This window comes from Cyprinodon tularosa, unplaced genomic scaffold, assembly GCF_016077235.1.
Source record: "Cyprinodon tularosa strain WSP-4 unplaced genomic scaffold, ASM1607723v1 ctg430, whole genome shotgun sequence".
Taxonomy (NCBI): Eukaryota; Metazoa; Chordata; class Actinopteri; order Cyprinodontiformes; family Cyprinodontidae; genus Cyprinodon; species Cyprinodon tularosa.
The window spans coordinates 1,426,447-1,440,069 of record NW_024039153.1 but is presented as its reverse complement, the minus strand read 5'-3'; the positions used below and the strand labels follow the sequence as shown (position 1 = coordinate 1,440,069).

The 13,623-nt window shown below is 36.4% G+C and overlaps 1 protein-coding gene across 13 annotated transcripts in view; it reads left to right on the top strand.

Annotated features, from left to right (window-relative positions):
* The window catches only part of dtnbb (dystrobrevin, beta b), a 63,030-nt gene that overhangs the window by 34,901 nt on the left and 14,506 nt on the right, over positions 1–13,623 (top strand). For 9 of the 13 annotated variants that reach the window (XM_038299593.1, XM_038299594.1, XM_038299589.1 and 6 more), the window contains 2 exons: positions 9,963–10,053; positions 12,793–12,881. In XM_038299593.1, coding sequence (XP_038155521.1) covers positions 9,963–10,053; positions 12,793–12,881 — 180 coding nt within the window. The remainder of the gene's footprint in view (positions 1–9,962; positions 10,054–12,792; positions 12,882–13,623) is intronic. The other 4 variants (XM_038299595.1, XM_038299592.1, XM_038299601.1 and 1 more) reach the window with 1 other exon arrangement.

The following is a 13,623-nucleotide window of genomic DNA, read 5'->3' as shown; positions in this document are numbered from 1 at the left end:
GAGCTCATGTACCCAGGAAGGCAGCATCTCCTAGATTTCTCTCACTGTGACTGTAACATAGAGCCCCGATAACCTTTGTCTTGGCATTTTGCTCTATGAGTCAGTGCTGCTTTCAGAAGATGTTCTTGCGGGGGATGTTTTTACCTTGGTGGGGTCATAACAACTGTAAAACAGCCATTTGATGTAGTGTATTAAGGAATACTGAGACCATTTTGCAGTTATTGTAATTGGCTGTCTGTGACTTCCACACTTGTCTGATTAATTAGAATAATCTGATTGACCTGCAATCCTATTAATCACTGCTCTAATCCCAAACTGCAAGGACTAAGAGGAGAGGAACCCAGAACTCAGGCAAGATAGACAGTGGAATAACTTACAAAGCGTTTATTTAAATGACGGGCTGTGGATCTGCTGTATCATGGCTAGTGCGTCTAAAGCGGGAACGTCTATAGGAGAGAAACACAGGTTAGTAACCACAGTAATCTGACGGAGGATGATTATTAACATGTAAGTCACTAACCTGGTTTGATAGTTCATTCCGTGCCCAGAGAGCGAGGATGATTCCAGCCGGTCGGTTGACAAGCTGCAGAAGGCTGCAGAACTGACAGGAGGTCAGATCCGAGCAGATGAAGGAAGGCAAGGCAATCCACAGGGTGAAGCAGATCCAGGTTCAGTCCACAGAAGATTCCAACAGGAGTCTGAAGACAGGCCAGGCAAACAGAGCAGACAGGGGCAGGCAAAACTCAGGAGTCCAGAGGCAGAAACTAGTCAGGATCAGGTAATCAGAAACACAACTGGCTATGCTAGAGAATTATCACACAAGGCTTGAGAAAAATCTGGCACTGATGGCTGGGAAGAAGCAGTTTAAGTAGAATTGGGCAATTAAGCCAGCCATCAGTGACAATATCATGACACAAACAGTTCATAAAGTCTTTTTTGATGAATAACTTCAGAAAAGCGATACTAGTGGTGAAGCAAGCAGCATCAAAAATGACAACCCCAGGTTTGGATAAGATAAGAAAGGACATGATTTAGAGTAGAAGGAAGACATGATGCCTAAAACAAGTCCCAGTTGTTAAAGAGATTGTAGAATCCCTGGCAAATAGGTACAAATGAAGTGGTGATGAGAACACAGCAGGGGGATCTATCTCTCTGAGAGATGGGGACAAAAAAATACCACTGTACGCCTTCAGTTTTTCACAATATAGCCACAGACTTTAGTGTATTTTATTGGGATTTTATTGGATAGATCAACACACAGCAGGGAAAAATTTAGATGTTGAAGAAAATAAAATCAGAGCCACTTTAGTGATTACGGTACATAAAAGTCTCCACCTTTTGAGAAAATGTAATTTTCTGTCATTCCATTGCAGTCAGATTAGATCAAAAGCTAAGATTATACGTATATTAGATTTAGGTCTGTACTTTCTGGGCCAATTTAATGCATTAATGGTCTTTAAGCTAAACTTTTTCCTTGTAAATCAGTCTGTATGTTTAGGTTTGCTTTTTTACTGGAAAATCTACGTCCATCCCAGTCTGAGACAGTTTTTCTACCAGGATTCCTGTATTTAGCTCCATCCTTCATCCCTTAGACTCGGTTTTATTTTCATCTGAACAGAATAGAACCACGTGTTTGTGAGAAACTGCAAATAGGACTTCTTAACGTTGTCATTAGTGGGCTTCATCTTGTTACTCTGCTATAAAGGCCAGATTTATGAAGTAGAGGATTAATAGCTGTCAACAGATTGTTCCATCTGAGCTTAGGGTCTCTGTAGCTATGGGCCTCTTGGCTCCCTCTCAGATCAACACTGTTCATGCCCAGTCTGCCAGAATATTTAGATGGACATGTTTTGGTAAGCTTGCATAAATGCCATACTCTTTCTGTATTTTTCTGCTATTTTACTTTTATAAAGCTGTTTGTTCACTAAGGCTCAATAACGAACTACTGAGGGCCTCCAAGAACATCTAAAGGTTGAGGTCTGACTATATTCCTTAAAGATTAACTCTATTTTATTTGACTGATTTGTTGTCATGTTGATTCCTTAGATTTGTATATTAGAAATTACATTTTTTTTTTTTTGAAATTTTGATTTATTTCCATATTAGTGAAGTTAGTATGGTTCGAGCAAGTCTGGGTCAGCCTCTTTTAGTTGTTTCCTGTGTTACAGTTGGGTAATAAATATTCATCTGCTGTCATGATTTTCCAGCATTCTTTAGCCTGTTGTCACACGAAAGGCCAGTGAGTCAAATACGCTCCTGCTGAATAATGCAAAGCTCCTTGTCGCTCTTCTTCAGCTAAAGATCGATTTGGTTTAATGCTTTAATCGGGGGGACTCCAAGCAGTCCACAGACTCCAGGCACGTTCACATCACAGTGATACCGTCTGCTCTGCTGACATTGCAGCCCTTCCTGGCTCTTTCATAGACAAGTGCCCCCCTCCAGGAGAACAATTTATTATGTGATAAGTCATGCAGAAATAGGACAGCAGAAGGAAACGTTCTGAGAATATTTAGCTGAGCTTTCACAGACAACTAAGTATAAACAGCTGAGTTTCAGTCACAAACTAAGGATGTTCTGATCCTGAATCTTTAGTCCCCGATACCGACCTGTGATTATAATTAGGCATCTGTTGATAGGGACACCCAGTGCAGGACTTCATTAAAGTTAATGCGATGCATCCAGTGGAGGGAAGAGCCAGATTTCATCAACGTTGCATGGTTCACATTAACGTTTTTATTGCGTCCAACTTACCTCAACCACTACGACTTATTTTATGCCGTGTTAAAGATTCATCAGACTTTTACATGCAGACCCAGAATGAATCAACTCTTACTTCTGCTGACATTTGCTGAATTGCAATGCTAATATATTTAGTCTCTTTTTATTGTGTCGAGCTCTATTTAATGGTGTTTTATAAACAGATTGTTTTACTGTAAGCGTGATGAATATTTTAATGAATGGTATTTCTCTTCTTGAGGAGAGCAAACTGGATGGAGGAAATCACTTTAAAAGGAGAGGAGCAGCAGCTAAGTCAGTCTTTCTTTCAAACCTGATTTTCAGAGATGGGAAGTAACGAAGTATTTGTACTTCGTTACTCAAGTAGATTTTTCTGATATTTTTTACTTTACTTTACTACTTATTTTTATGGCGACTTTTTACTTCTTCTCCTTACATTTTTACACAAATATCTGTACTTTCTACTCCTTACATTTTAAAAAATTGGCTCGTTACTTTAGTTTTGAATCGTTTCAATGGAGTTACCGTTATTATTTTTCACGTCATCGATACCAAATTCAATCTAATTGGATGGGAATCTACGTTGCATTTGACGCACCACTACAAGATGAATAGACAGATTCGGCGGTATTCATTGGCGGCAAATCATTGCAGCTTGGTGGCGGTGGCGTTAGCATAGCAGCATGGACGACGAGATGATTGAAAATGAACACAACGGAGATCTAGTCCTATTGGCAGACATCCATTTAAAATGTCGGCAACGGCATGAAAAAAGTGGTTTCTACTTTTACTTTTATACTTTAAGTAAATTTACAAGCCTGTACTTTGTTACTTTTACTTGAGTAAAGAGGTTTAATAAGTACTTCCACTTTTACCAGAGTATTTTTTAACACAAGTATCTGTACTTTTACTTAAGTACGGAAAGTGAGTACTTTTGCCATCTCTGCTGATTTTTAGAAGGGATAAATAAACCCAGAGTCTGGTATGAGAGCTTTCTTGAAGCTAAATGGGCAACGGTAAGATAAGGTAATTGTTGTGTTACTGACTCTAATAGAGATACAAGTGGGCAGCTATTGATTTGTGTGTTTTTTTTATTATGTAAAAAAATAAAAGATATTTTACGCCACATTTTTTCACTTAAAGAGATATAAACCATCAGAAGTGCTAATAATTAGTTTAAACTGGCAACTTCCCCTAGTCTCCACATGTTTGGCAGCCATTATCCAGCGTCAGCGGGGGTCCTTTCCTGCTTTTCCCACCAAAAAAGCTTAACAATATGAAGCCAAATTAGTGACAGTTTGTAGTGATACAAAAAATATACTCTAGAGAGCAGCATTCTTTCTCAGGCAGATGTTTTCTGCTCCTCTTCTCTGTCCCTCTGCAGAAAGGACACTTGCTAACTCTTTGGTAGACAGAATCATACAGCAGCCAGGGTCTTCTAGTTATATTGACCTACTTATTAAGCTATACAATAATACAGAAACATTTATTAGACAAGTTTTAAGAGCTCAAATTTAGTTAGACATAAATTAAAGTGAAATCTGTTTTATGTCTTTAAATATAAGAGGCAATAACTTATTTTAAAACAAAACTTACTGAATTGTTTGCCGATGAATGTTAATGATAATGAAAAGAAGACCCTTACTTATGGATGAGGAGGGGTAATTGACCTCAACCTCTCCTTTGGTGGACTGCAGGTCGCTGGAGAGGAAACGCAATAAAACCTAAACAGCCATGAAGGAGGCTTCAGTTTAAATGCCCCATTGACACCAAAACTGTGGCAGCTTAGCAACATCGTGTCTGAAACAACTCTGCAGTGACCATGGGTTACCATAGCAACTGACCATTAGCTACCATGGTATCTGATGGTGAATACCAATTAAATAGAAATTAAACTTCTGTTTTGTGTTTAGTTTTTAGAAGGGATCTGTTTTAAAAGCTAATTGCTGCAGAAGTTAAACATGAAGGCTTCTATATGAGCAGTATTTGTACACAGAAGAACTTTGTGTTGTTATTGTCTCCTGATTTAAAAAACCTCAAGTAGAACAGCTGAAATAGAATCTTTGAATTTTGTTTAAGTGCTTTATATGCAGTAACTTGCAAAAGCAGTAATACCCAGAAATACATTCTTTTCCACTTGTTGCTTTGCAGGGGCAGACTTTGGTTTGTTGTGTTGGGATTTTTATTAGACTGATCAACACAAAATTGGCCTCCATGCAATAAATTAGGTCTACACATCCTGCTAACTGAACTCTGCCACTTACATGGCAATGGCCGCCCTGTGTTGTGAGGATTCTGGTCAGGGCTTTGCAGACATGTTAGTCATTTTTTGCAAGTCCAAGTCAAGTCTCAAGTCTTGAGAAGGCCTGTCACAATTATCAATTAATCGCACAATAAATTCTAATCACTCGATTAATTAAAATAAGTGCAATAATTTGCGTGCTTGCTTGTTTCTCCTTGTGTTTTCATCTCTGTCACTGAGACGGTATAGCTTAAAGGTTACTATTATATCTATGGAATGATCATTATCTTGAACTGGTAAATGAAAAATACAATTTAAAAAAGCCCACACGCAATTGTTTTTCCAGTTAAATTTTGCATCTTTATTTTTTTCTTTCAAAAACAACTATTTTCTTACAGCATTTTCCTGACATTTGTGGTTACAACTTTTTCTAGTTTTAGGAGTAAATTTCTGCTCTTTTATTTTAAAGTGAAAATGAGGGCTGTGGGAAAAAAACAATCACAATCCTGCTTTTTATTAATACATATGAAGTTAGCAACTACAACAGATAAAGAAAAACCCTAAATAGATACCAGGACAATAACAATTCTTTCATAAAAGAAACATTGTGGCAATAACTTTTTGTAGTTTAATGCCCTGGAACAGACAGAACCCACTTGGCGGGCAGTATTTTAAAATCAATTCAGTTTATTTATTTAGTGCCAATTCACAACATTATTCACAACATATTTCTGCTCTACGACTGCCATGAAGTTTTTAAAGCTTGGCTTGTCGATCATGCATGCATGCGCACGGGCGTGCGGGCATATATGTCACGTAGCGTTGCGTCAGTGACGTCAGTGCAATGTCACAGTTTGACAGCACCTCTGCCCCTTTTTTTATCTCTGCTGTGTGCGGGTAAGGCGATCGGCGATCAGTCAAGTTAGTAAAACAAAAAACACTTAAAAATATAATATTGTTCACAAGTCAGAAATCACGAGTCTAAGTCGAGTCTAAAGTCATTAAATATGCGACTTAACCTTTTACACCCTCAGGGGGTATGAATAAATTTCTGCCTGACAAAAACACACAAAAGTAAATCACTTATAGCCTCACAGCTATTAGATTAGATGGTTTTCTGGTGTCAGCACCATTGTAGCTTTGACCCTGCCTGAAATATTAGGGACAAAATATAAAATATTTTGCATTTTTTGAACCTCGCCAAAGTTTTCTTTGAAATAAACATTGCAAAACACTACCAAAATATTATTTATAGCACAAAAAAGTCGTACAGACTTTTAAATCTAAATGTTGTGTAAAAATATACCAAATTTGGACTCAATCAGATGAATCATATTTATTTTAGAATGGTATTAGTGAGAAATTTTTTAGGCGGAGAGGCCATTTTGGCACATTTATCCAAAAATGTCACCAAACTGTGCTAAGTGTGTTTTTTACATCAATACTGGGGGTTTGTTAAAATTACGAGGTCACGTAGCAGCTGGACCCACCAGTGGGTCCGTAGGGTTCTAGGGGTTAAATGCGACTCGAGTACGAGTCACAAACTCGAGTCCCCATCTCTGGCGCTTTGAGATGAAGATAGTTAGAGAAATAGCAGAATTAATGGGAAACATGTTAGAATCAATTGGCTTATAGGATAACTTTATCTTATTGAGGATAACTCAATAAGATAAAGACACCCTTTCTTCAGACCTGTAGCGTTAATTGCAAATTAAAGTATTTGACTTACACATGCATAGAAAAGCATCAGTCTTTTGAGTTTTGACCAGTAAAAGCCTTCAGTTACTTTGCGCTGGTTTGGCACAAAGAATTCAGTGAACTTTGTGATCTTCACTGAATATTGTTTAATAAAATTTAGAGGGTGATACTTTTGAAAGTCGTTGTAAGATTATATTGGAAACCTTACTACTCGAAGCATGAGATTTCTTTCTCCTCAATCTGCACCGTCACACCTCCTGAAGAAAGGCTGTCATTTAACATTGTAGAACAAAAGCTCCTTTTGATCAAACTTTTCCCTTATTTTCTCTTGTGATAATTTTTTTGAAAGCTTGCATCATGGCCACACCAAGCTCTAGTGGAGAATTTGAATATTTTGCTTATGACCTTTATTTTATTTCAAGTTAAGATGAATGTAACAAGTTTAGCTGCCTTTGAGGTAGGACTGTTTGATTGCAAGCTGAAGCTGTAAAATAAACACTTATTCTGACTTTATGTGCCAACATTTTGACTTTACTGTATGTAAATGTGGAAAGGAGGATCTGGATAATAGCTGTCTGGTTAAAATAATGCTCAGAATATTTTCAAAGAAAGAAACCACTTTATCATTCGATGCCCCAATATGGGAGTTACCAATGTGCCATTTGGAGTTTTTTCAAGTCCAGTTCAATATTTGTTTTACCAGATAAACAAACCAGAAAAGCCAAATTGTTCCTTTTTTTTTTGTCTTAAACGTGGCTACAACCATCTTGAATCACCAACAACATAACAGAGCTTAAGGAGTCTGGCAGAGTGGCTCCCTGATGCGTTGCCACATTCGTACAAAAAAACATCAGTATCTGTGAGACTTTAAATCATTTAGAAAGAGCCCATTTAGCAAGACGTTATTTTTGCGTCCCTCTCTGATTGACTTCCTTTACATGTTTCATTCTTCCCTAAGGTTATGACACAACATGTTAAGCGCCCCCAAGAAATCTGTCAGACACTTTTGCTCCTTCCTCAGTTCAATCTGGGGTTTTCATGTAATAATAAAAAGGCAGCTAAAATTATCACTGCCTGCGTTGTAGCATCTTTATTTACTTACTCTTATAGCTTTGCTCTTTTTATCACACTTAATTGAAGTAGTTGTCAAATTATTATTTAATATATTTATAAAGTATAACTTATGTAACTCCAGAGCCTAACAGCCGCCCGTAAAATATAAAACAAATGCTCCTGCTGGAAAGAGTGTCCTGCAGGACCATGGAGGGCAGATCGACTGTGAATCACAGTGGTACATGGTGATTATTTTGTGAATTAGTGGTTGTATGAGGCAGAGGATTTCTCTTCCCCATCTTCACAATCAGAGACGTTGAAAATAGGCTGAGAGGAGAGGAAGGTTCTGTGAAAGAGCCCAGCAGCCCTCAGCTGTACCGGTTTGATCCGCAGGCTCAGAAATTTACTCAACATGGATGCAAAATCATTATTTTATAATAAAAAGACAAGGCATGTCATTTTTGTCCAATTTAAAAGCGTTTTATAACTTTTTTTTTCAAAATTTATAGGGTTTTTTCCAATAAAGTATAGATCATGTTCGGATTGACACAAATCTAAAATTATTATATTAGAATGAACAGATGATGTGGACCTTTAAATGCATGAACTATTTTTGTAATAAAAAAGAAATCACTATCTATTTTGATTTTCCGCAATCAATTAATTTATCGTTGGTCCCTAAGCTACCAACTGCGTGTAGTTGGAGCAAGTCACCAGAGAGTAGTTGCTTAGAGCTGCTTACATCAGTTCACATCCCCAGGTAATTCACTAAAAAAATAAGTAAGCAATAATAAAAATTACTTTTTTAACCTGAGGATGGTTTGAGATACAAAGACAGGATTTCAGCAAATCTTATAAGACATATATTTATAGAGTTTATCACATCAGAAAGAGGTCGATGTAGGGGAGAGTAGTCCTTTAAGATAAAAAAAAAAAAAATGCAATCTATAAGAAAATTCAATTTTACATGCTCATAAATCATAAATTAATTGACAATAATCCAAATATGTGGTGAAATATAATTTTCCAGATTCAACCTGTCCCAGGTGGCACCTTTACCATAGAATCAATTAAACACATAAATACTGTAAAACTTCTCTGTCAATATTTTGCTAATAAAAACCCAGAAAGCATCATATCATGCTCATGATATGAATGAAAAACAAAATCACTGACATCTACATGCAGCGTTACAAAGCAACTTCTTTGGCTGCAATCTAGAGGAAAAGTGTTAACAATTTTTTACGTTCCCAAAGGTGGCTGGCCTACCGAAATGATCCCAAGAGAACATCATCAACCCATTAGGGGGTCACAAAAATGGAGAAGAGGTCATGACTTCAACAATATGAAGTTGAAGCTAAAACGCGAAAAAGATATCAAAGGCCAACCACTGCTGACCATGAGCAGCATAAAAAACATTTCACAAAAAGAATAAAAAACTTGGAGAAAATGTGTAAAATAACAACACATAAAAGAAATGTTTTGGAAGGCGTGTGTCTTGTTGCAACTGCTCTAAATCAACATTTCAGAGAAAAGAACGTGCTGCTCACAGTTAAGCGTGCTGGTGACAGTAGGATAGTGTGGTGGCCTGACAGTGCTTGGCAGCTTAAGGTCATGGACAGCTTGCTGATATTAATGGAACCATAAGTTCTGCTGAAAACCCTCAAGGAAAAGACAGAAGAATCTGTAAGGATGAAATGCTTGTTCGGAGTCTGATGTGGGACACCAGAAGGCCCTTTTTGTCGTGTTTTTGGGGAAAACACTAATGGTTAATGCAGTAGGTTTGCAAACACACCAAGTTTAATTGGTGACTTTTGGTCACTTAGCAATCCAAACTGGAAAGCTCCCCAAACCATTTGAGCTTTCCTTCTCTCCTCATTGGAAATGTCCTGCAGAGAAAAAGCAACATATGTCCCATCATCTGCCCACACCATATGTCACGCCCATGGTCATTTTAACTATGGAGCTTTGGATGAAATCTTCTTTGGCTGAAATCCCCAGAGCAAGCGTTGATAGTGTGAGAAACGTGTCTGGCATTCTGCTTATCCATCGTCAGTTCATTTTTCTGACCAGTTATTTCATTTCCTGGTTTTGAACTAACGGATAAGTAGTATAAAAATAACATGTTTAAAATCATTTTTCTGCATCTTTTAACAGTTTTATGTTTTGCAAACATGACAGTTACTATGTGTGTACATGTGTGTGAAATATTGCTCTGTTTGATTTTGGTCAGTGTCTTGGAGAGCCCCAGCCGGTTAGATGAAGAGCACCGGCTCATTGCGCGTTACGCAGCACGCCTGGCAGCTGAGGCAGGCAACTCCACAGTAAGTATCTCATAAAGCCTCATTGGGTTTCAGTCAAGCTGTGATTTCAATCTTTTTGTAGCAAAAGTTATTGCTTTCTTCTTCATTTTCTCTCTTTGCTGCTAGTAAAATGCAGAGAAGTAATAAAAAAATCTACTAATTTGAAATTCTTATGATGTGAACTTGAAATTGAAATTCGTGCTTATATCGGATCCCAGAGTTGGAGGTTAATACATTTCAAAGTTAACAATTGACTTTGTATAAATTAAATGAAAATTTATGTTTTGTATATTTACTGCCTGTTGAGAAAGTAGATGTTTAAATAAGGGCTGAAACAATCAGATTAATCGATTATTAATATAATCGTCAACTACTTTAGTAATCATTCAATCATTAAATGGTGAATAAAATAGCTGACAGAGCAACCTCCTTAAAGCAGTACATATAACAAGATTGTAAAAAACAATTTTTTTTAAACATTTTGCATTTAAGATGAAAAACATTTTTGCCCATCAATATGCTCTATCCAGACCTCCTCGAGTGGAAAGGGTTTAGTTTCCCCTGGTATAAATTCTGCAAATAAATTCTTTAAGCGACCTTTCTCTATAGGATTATTAATTGAAAAAAATATGTAACAGATTAACGGATTAGCAAAATGATCGTCAGTCACAGCCCTAGTTTAAAGTGCCCCTTTTTCCTCTTTAAAATCAGAAAGCAGTGTTGTATAGTAACAAAGTAAAAATACTTCACTACTGTACTTACGGTAAGTACATTTTGGAGTACTTTATACTTTCCAAGAGTATAGATTTTTTTTGAGAACTTTCACTTTTACTTCACTACATTTACAAACTTAATTGCATACTTTTACTCCGATACATTTTCAATGTTTGGTTTAGTTACTAAGCAAATGTAAAACAATGTCATTCAAACTGCCCTTACTTTTTACTTATACTTTTCACTTCATTACTTGAGTACATCTATTTTTATAGTAATTCTTATACTGTACTTAAGTACAAGCCATTTCAGATACTTTAAGACTTTTTCTCAAGTAACATTTCAGTCAGTGACTTGGACTTTTACCAAAGTCATATTTTGGAGAGGTACTTATACTTTTACTGGACTCCGAGATTTCAGTACTTTCTACAACACTCCCCGAAAGTCTGGCTGTGTTGTATAAATTAAGGATGCATGATATTGGGATTTTGGCCGATATCCGATATGCCGATATTTTAAAACTCATGTAGCCGATAACCGATATCGATACCGATGTTAAAGCTGGACAAAAATAAGTAGTCATTGAAAATAGCAGTTTTGTTATCCATTTCTGACACTTTGAAAAATAATATACTGAAATATATTTTCATATGCTGATATCAAATAGATTTTAAAAAAAACGCGGTATCGATCTATTTTACTTTCAAAATCTGGTGAAATTTAATCGTTCTGTTACAAACTCTCGTGATATTTTGCAAATTCTTGTGAGATTTTGATAGTAAAATAGATCAATACCGCGTCAATATATCAACATATAAAAATATGGCAAAATTTCGTGAATTTTCGGGGGATTTCGTAGCATAACGATGATATGTAGCAATATTTCATTAGTAAAAGAGATTGATATGGTGTTTTTAAATGGCAATATATCAGCATATGAAGATATTGTGATATTTTAATGGATCAATATTTTTTTCCTCGTCTTTAGAAGTTTTTAAGTCTGTAAAAAATAAGTTTTTGAGGAAGAAGAAGAAGTAGTATTTTTTTAGACTTTAGAAACTCAGAAGCTGATCAAATTTCGGGTTAAATATCGGTGGGGTGGCCGATGTCCGATATTCAGTTTTAAGGCCGATACAGGCTGATACCGATAGGAGGCCGATTATATCGTGCATCCCTAGTATAAATTGTTGTTGTTTTTTGTTAGTATTAATGTTAACAGTTTGAAGGTTATGAAGACCATCGTGAACTTTAAACATCGCTCTTCAACACTTTTCATTCCATCTACTTTAAGTATAAAAATACTATGACACAGCTGCAAACCTATGAGACATGCTCATTCTAATTTAACTATCTAATCATGCAATACAGAATTGATTATAGATGCAACAAAAACACCCATGGAGGAGCTGTAGAAAGCCACTGCTCAGGTGTATGAAATTTACAAGATAACAAGTGTTGTGCAATCCACAAACCTAAACCTTATGGGAAAAGTGTCACAAATAATCTAATTGGTTAAAAAAAATTTAAGTCCTATTTACCGGTTCCACAAACCCTGCAGAGAAGACGGCAAACTGTGAAGGATAATTAAGATGGCAAAGAAACTATGCATGATTTAAATACTAAAACTGCATGGCCCCAAACTCAGTATGCTGATGGCAGAACATGGTGGTGGGAGCGCCATGCTGTGGGGATGCTTTTCTTCAGCTGGGAAAGAGAGGGAGGTTTGTGTGTTTTAGGGAATTCATAGAAGAAAACTTGTTAGGGGGTACAAATGGCTTGAGAACAAGTTGGTGAAACGTTGGTTTCGAGATATTTTGAAATCAACAGTGACATAATAAGCTGAATACCAATGTACCCTTTGTTTTCAGCTTTTTATCTGTTCAAGGATTTAAGCCCGATAGCCTTTTTACCTCCATGCCTCAGTTATGCACAACTCAAATAAATACAGAGATCTGTAGAAGCAACATGGCAAAATGTCAACAAAAAATGCAATTAGTATGAATACCTTTACATACTTTCTCTCACTATTCCTTTTTTCTTTTTCAGCAGCAATGTCCTCCAACAGATCTGAGTTTTAACTTTGATGCCAATAAGCAACAGAGGCAGCTGATTGCAGAGCTGGAGAACAAAAACAGGTACGAAATATCATTTGATATAGTTTATTGTTGTTGAAGGTAATTTTAAAAGGTGGATTTGAATTAGGGGAAAATATCTGTGTTATATTTTCCTTTACATTTAAAAACAGAAAGTGAATAACTTAGTATCTCACTGTAAATAATTTAAAAAGGATGAAACAGAAGCCAAACACCAGGGGCAGAGCTAGATGGGGGGCCAGCGGTGGCCATGGCCACCCTTAGCCAATCATTGGCCACCCCTGTTGCCACCCCTACCAATTTTTTTCTGGGAATGTTCAAACATATTAAACATTTAAATTTTTGTGGTTAATTATGCACATCAAAATACTAACATTAATATTGATATGTACAGAAATGATGCTCTTTTCAGAACGAAATTTTGTAATTTTGTCATATGGGGTAAAGAGAAAATGATGTGTCTCTGCAGGTCATCTACATGTCTTCAGTAAAATCATAGATAAATAACTAGTACTTTAATAACTTCAAAATCAATTTAATGCACATATTAGTACACGTCAATATTAATTGTATGCAAAAAAATTTTTTTATAAATATGGTAAGTAATGACAATGGAACAATTTTCACCCCAGACATTTTGTCCACTATACCTGTTATTTAGATAGCATGGATATTTAAATATGTGCATCTATTTTTTTTTAGAAAAGGCTGTAGGAAAGTATAGTTTGTCTTTATGTAGGAAATATGGATGATATGCCATTCGCATTCAGCCACCCCTCAGTGT